General features: G+C 44.2%; 2 protein-coding genes across 7 annotated transcripts in view; one reads left to right on the top strand and one right to left on the bottom strand.

The window, feature by feature from the left end:
- LOC101845658 overlaps window positions 1–4,475 on the top strand; it is a 12,980-nt gene extending 8,505 nt beyond the window's left edge. For all 6 annotated transcript variants that reach the window (XM_005089213.3, XM_035968507.1, XM_005089214.3 and 3 more), the window contains exon 2: window positions 2,489–4,475. In XM_005089213.3, the coding sequence (XP_005089270.1) occupies window positions 3,445–3,948 (504 nt within the window). In that variant the 5' untranslated portion in view covers window positions 2,489–3,444 and the 3' untranslated portion in view covers window positions 3,949–4,475. The remainder of the gene's footprint in view (window positions 1–2,488) is intronic.
- The window catches only part of LOC101846779, a 66,718-nt gene that overhangs the window by 30,219 nt on the left and 32,004 nt on the right, over window positions 1–4,495 (bottom strand). The window lies entirely within an intron of this gene.

The raw sequence follows: 4,495 nt of genomic DNA, 5'->3' as shown, positions 1-4,495 counted from the left end.
CACACACACACACAGCGCGAGCGCAGAAAGAGTGAGAGAGAAAGAAAGAGAGAAAGAAAGAGAGAAAATCGGGGTGGGTGGGGATGGGGAGAGGGTCCAGCAATGAATAGAGGTACGTTGTTTTTGTTTTAATTTTCTTACTTCAGTTTTTTTTAAAGCACGTTGATACTACTGTGAGTGAGTGAGTGCTGAAAAAGAGCATGTCGGTCAGAAAGACAGGAAAACAAAACCACGACGTCAATACTATAACTATAACACAATCGCTAACGTCATTTATGAAATAATCTTATTTGAAAAAAAAAAATGCTCGCCTAGGTCAATCTTAAGACCGAAGTTGTACTGACGATAGGAAAGAAATAGGCGTTTTTCAACCAAACCGATAAGTGTAGAAACGTATTTATAAAAAAAAACGAAGACCAAATTGCATCATGCTCGTTACTAAATGTCTTTTTGTCACTTAAAACCCCATCAAAACTATTACTATAAACAGCATGATGCCCTCATTCCTTAGAAAGTTAACGTAAGTAAATTACATGAGTACGTAGTTCAGCTGACCAGCGTCTGTGATGTAAGGTCAGGTGCTTCGCTGTCGCACGCAAAAGGCCTGAATTCACTTCCCGAATGGGGTGAAATTACTACCGACTGTCTTTTCTGTACTGTGATGCTGCATCCCTCTCAGTCCGGGATGGCCCTGACAGGCACCAATTTAAATACCTTGGCCTGCATAACAAAAACAAAAATTGTAGTCCTCTTGATGCTTCTTGATTTAAACTCTTCTTCGTGCTACAGCTTATTTAAGAGCCAAAGATTTACGATCTCGTCGGCGCTAGTTACATTAAAAGAAAATGTACACTTGAGCCATCCATTAATTGAAATGGTCTTGACCTACTACGCATCCGGGTCATTCACATCGCGTAAGTGACGAGCTTTACTTTTCGGAATACAACCAGCATTCAGTCTGTACGTCTGTACCTTAGCGTCTCTTGTACGCTAAGGTCTGTACCCATCCCAAGCAAACCCGGATCTTCTTTCCCTGGATCGAGAAGAAGATACCGGAACTGACTACCGTATCTTTGGCAGTGTACGCTGCACTCGTCACGTACAGACAACTCAACTGACGTCTTTTGTTTGTTTCAATAAGCGTTTCACGGCGCTTGCAACACAATTAGGTCACATAGGTATAAGAAGTATTTCAAGAGCATAAACACAATCAAGAAGGAGGAGAGATAAGGGCGATAGATTTCTTATAGGAAAGAAGGAGCAAACCACCCCAGAATATCAGCCAACCACCCACACTCTTTTTTATGCAGTCACCAAACAGAATGGTAGATAGACAGTTGGCGTAAGTAGTGTCGATGGAGGCGTGAAACGTCTACAATATATTTTTTTTGTTGAGTTTTTGTTTTAGTAGAGGTTTACGGCGCTCACAACTGAATAAGGTCATATGAGCGCCAGAAGATAAGAAGTGTTACAAGAGAGTAACAAACATAAAAAAGAAGAAGGGGAGATATAAGGACGATAGATGTTTCATAGGAAAGAAGAAGCAAACCACAACAGAGCACCCGCCAATCACCCACGTCTACAACAATACATTTCGACGGTTGACTGACATATGTGTGTAGACCAATAGCTAATTAAAATAAGTGTACAGCACTAATACCACCACCACCACCTTGGGGAGACAGACAGAAGCACACCACTGATACCTGGTGGTGGTGGTGGCGGTGGTGGTGGTGGTGGTGGTGGTAGTGGTAGTGGTAGTAGTAGTAGTAGTAGTAGTAGTAGTAGTAGTAGCAGTAGTAGTAGTAGTAGCAGTAGCAGTAGCAGTAGTAGTAGTAGTAGTAGTAGTAGTAGTAGTAGTAGTAGTAGTAGTAGTAGTTGTTGTTGTTGTTGTTGTTGCTGTTGTTGTTGTTGTCGTTGTTTTGTTTGTTTTTCAAAGTGAGGTACATGGACACGACACGGCAATTTAGTGGACGGAACAGGCAAGACAGAAGTAACAAGACTGAAAGTAACATGTAAAAGAAGTAGGAACAAACAGTGGCGTCGTCCCCATCTCCCACGACCATCACTGACGCAACTTACGCCCGACGCCCACGGATACTATAGTCACACGTTTTATACACATGTATTCATTTTTTTTTTTTATTTCACTATGGAGGAGTACCTTAAACATATCCGTATGTTGTGTTTTATTATTATCGCATCCCTACGACGTGGGGAACTCTGTGCCACCACTTTCCAAAGAGGAAATTTATTCATTAATCCGATCCATACGCTTTGCATAGCAGTCTGAAAAAAATGTTGCTGTTTTTTTAAAGAAATACTGAAAGTTTCAAAGAGATCTTCGCACTAGAAATATTCTAAAATGCGAAGAATACAATCCGGAGGTACAAAATGACCCCAGGGCGTATGGATAGGGTTAAAAAACACAACACCCTCGAATACTATGGCCGTGCTTTTAATTACTTTTTTTTTCTTTTCATTTCAGAAAGAAGTACGTCCAAAAACACACGCAGTGTTCCAACTTCACAACAGGAATACGAATGTCTTCTGACACGCTTCGTCAACTGAACAACTTTGCGTAAGGCGTTGCGGGTAAAGAAGGAGAGACAAAAAAAACAACTGCTCCAGAGGATCCTGTACACTACCGGCACGACTAAAAAACGGCGTACTCTTCGGGCGATCCACCAATATCAACTGTCTATGTTCTACCACACCATTGAGACCAGTCAAAAAGGTCGTTTGAACACAGCGAAACGCGACTGCTAAACAGAGCAAAGAGGTCCTATTAACGTATAGAAAACACTAATGTGGAAGAGCAAAGAGATCGTGATAACAGTTTGAAATAGCCTACGTGTGTGCGTGTGTCAGCGGGAAATGTGAATGTTCTGCACGTCTTTCATTGAGGATACGATATTTGCCTAAGAGGCATTCTTTATTCTCGTTTTGCATCGATAGGCAAAGACAAATTGTGAATCCGTCCGTTAGTGTTTATGAAAAGCCTTAAGTGATTAAAGGCCCCCTAAAAAATAATAATAAAGGAGCGCTCGTTCGGGAAGGATCCAGGAACACACGCGCAAGCATTCGGTCAAATCAGTGGCTTAAGTGGTTTCTCTTCTCCAGCACAGCACCAAAAGCACCATCTCGCAGTCAGCAGCTAAAGTGATTTTTCTTTACGGCCACAGCACCAAAAAGCACCATTTTACAATCAGCGGCTAAAGTGACTTCTCTTCTCGAGCACAGCACCAAAAAGCCCCTTCGGGCAATCAGCGGCTAACGTGATTTCTCTTTACTACCACAGCACCAAAAAGCACCTTCTAGCAATCAGCGGCAAGAGCAATATTTCTTACGAGCACAGCACCAAAAAGCACCCACCTTCTAGCATTCAGTGGCTAAAGTGGTTTCTCTTTACTACCAGAGCACCAAAAAGCACCATCTCGCACGATGAGCAACTTGGACTGTGGTGACTGCGACTGTGGTGACTGCGACTGTGACTGCGACTGTGGTGACTGCGACTGCGACTGTGGAGATTGCTGCGACTGCGGCGACTGCTGCAAAGGATGTCGAGACTGCTGCAGCGCCTTCTGCAACTGGCTCACGTGCATGACATGCGGGGGGATACTGGAGGACTGCCTGGATGTCTGCTGCCTAGACTGTTGCACCTCCAGCGACACCACCACGTCCAACAACACCACCGCCACCACCAACTACACCAACAACTACACCAACAACTACAGCAACAACAACGAGCGGCGGAGGCGAGGCGAGGAAGAGGGCGTGATCACAACCGAGCCGGGAGAGCCGGTCGAGGAGTTCTCCGACATGAACCCTTCAGCGCCACCGCCTTCCTACGACGAAGTGGTCTCCTCGCAGCCAATGGGCGAGATGGATGCTGGGGTCATAAGGTCACAGCCCGGGTTGGCCACGCCAGAGACAAGTCGAATATGAGAAGACAGCACTGAGACTGAAGTAACCACGCTTTCTTCAAAGCCAGGGCTCACCAAATTACGGCCAAAGAGCCAGATCGGGCCTGCAAGGTGTGTGTGGACCAAATTACAGCCTAACACGCACATACCGAAATCAGCGGAACGTGGAAATGTTTCATTGGTTATGTCGAATGTCGATATGTTACATGTTTTAGATTTCATACAAAAGAATATACACACATACATGTATAGAATAAGAAAAAAAAATCGGGGCCTGAAAATATGTTCGTCATCCGCATATTTCATGCTCGCTATTTGCATGCTATCCTGTAGGATTCTTAAATGCCACAATTGCGGGAGCTTGCTCGGTCCCTTTGAATTGGAGAGACAACCACGGGCATTCGCGTAACTTGCAACAACGGGAACTTGACGATCATCATAAGGAACACTATACATGTCATGCCTATAATATATTGCGTACAAGCAAACGCAGCCACAAAAATGCCCATGACTTCGCCAAGTGAAAGACAGAGAAAGACTGACAGATAAGAGAGAGAGAGAGAGAGAGG

Source organism: Aplysia californica, unplaced genomic scaffold, assembly GCF_000002075.1.
Source record: "Aplysia californica isolate F4 #8 unplaced genomic scaffold, AplCal3.0 scaffold00004, whole genome shotgun sequence".
Taxonomy (NCBI): domain Eukaryota; kingdom Metazoa; phylum Mollusca; class Gastropoda; order Aplysiida; family Aplysiidae; genus Aplysia; species Aplysia californica.
The sequence above is the reverse complement of the archived record's forward strand: the minus strand, read 5'-3'. Positions and strand labels throughout refer to the sequence as shown.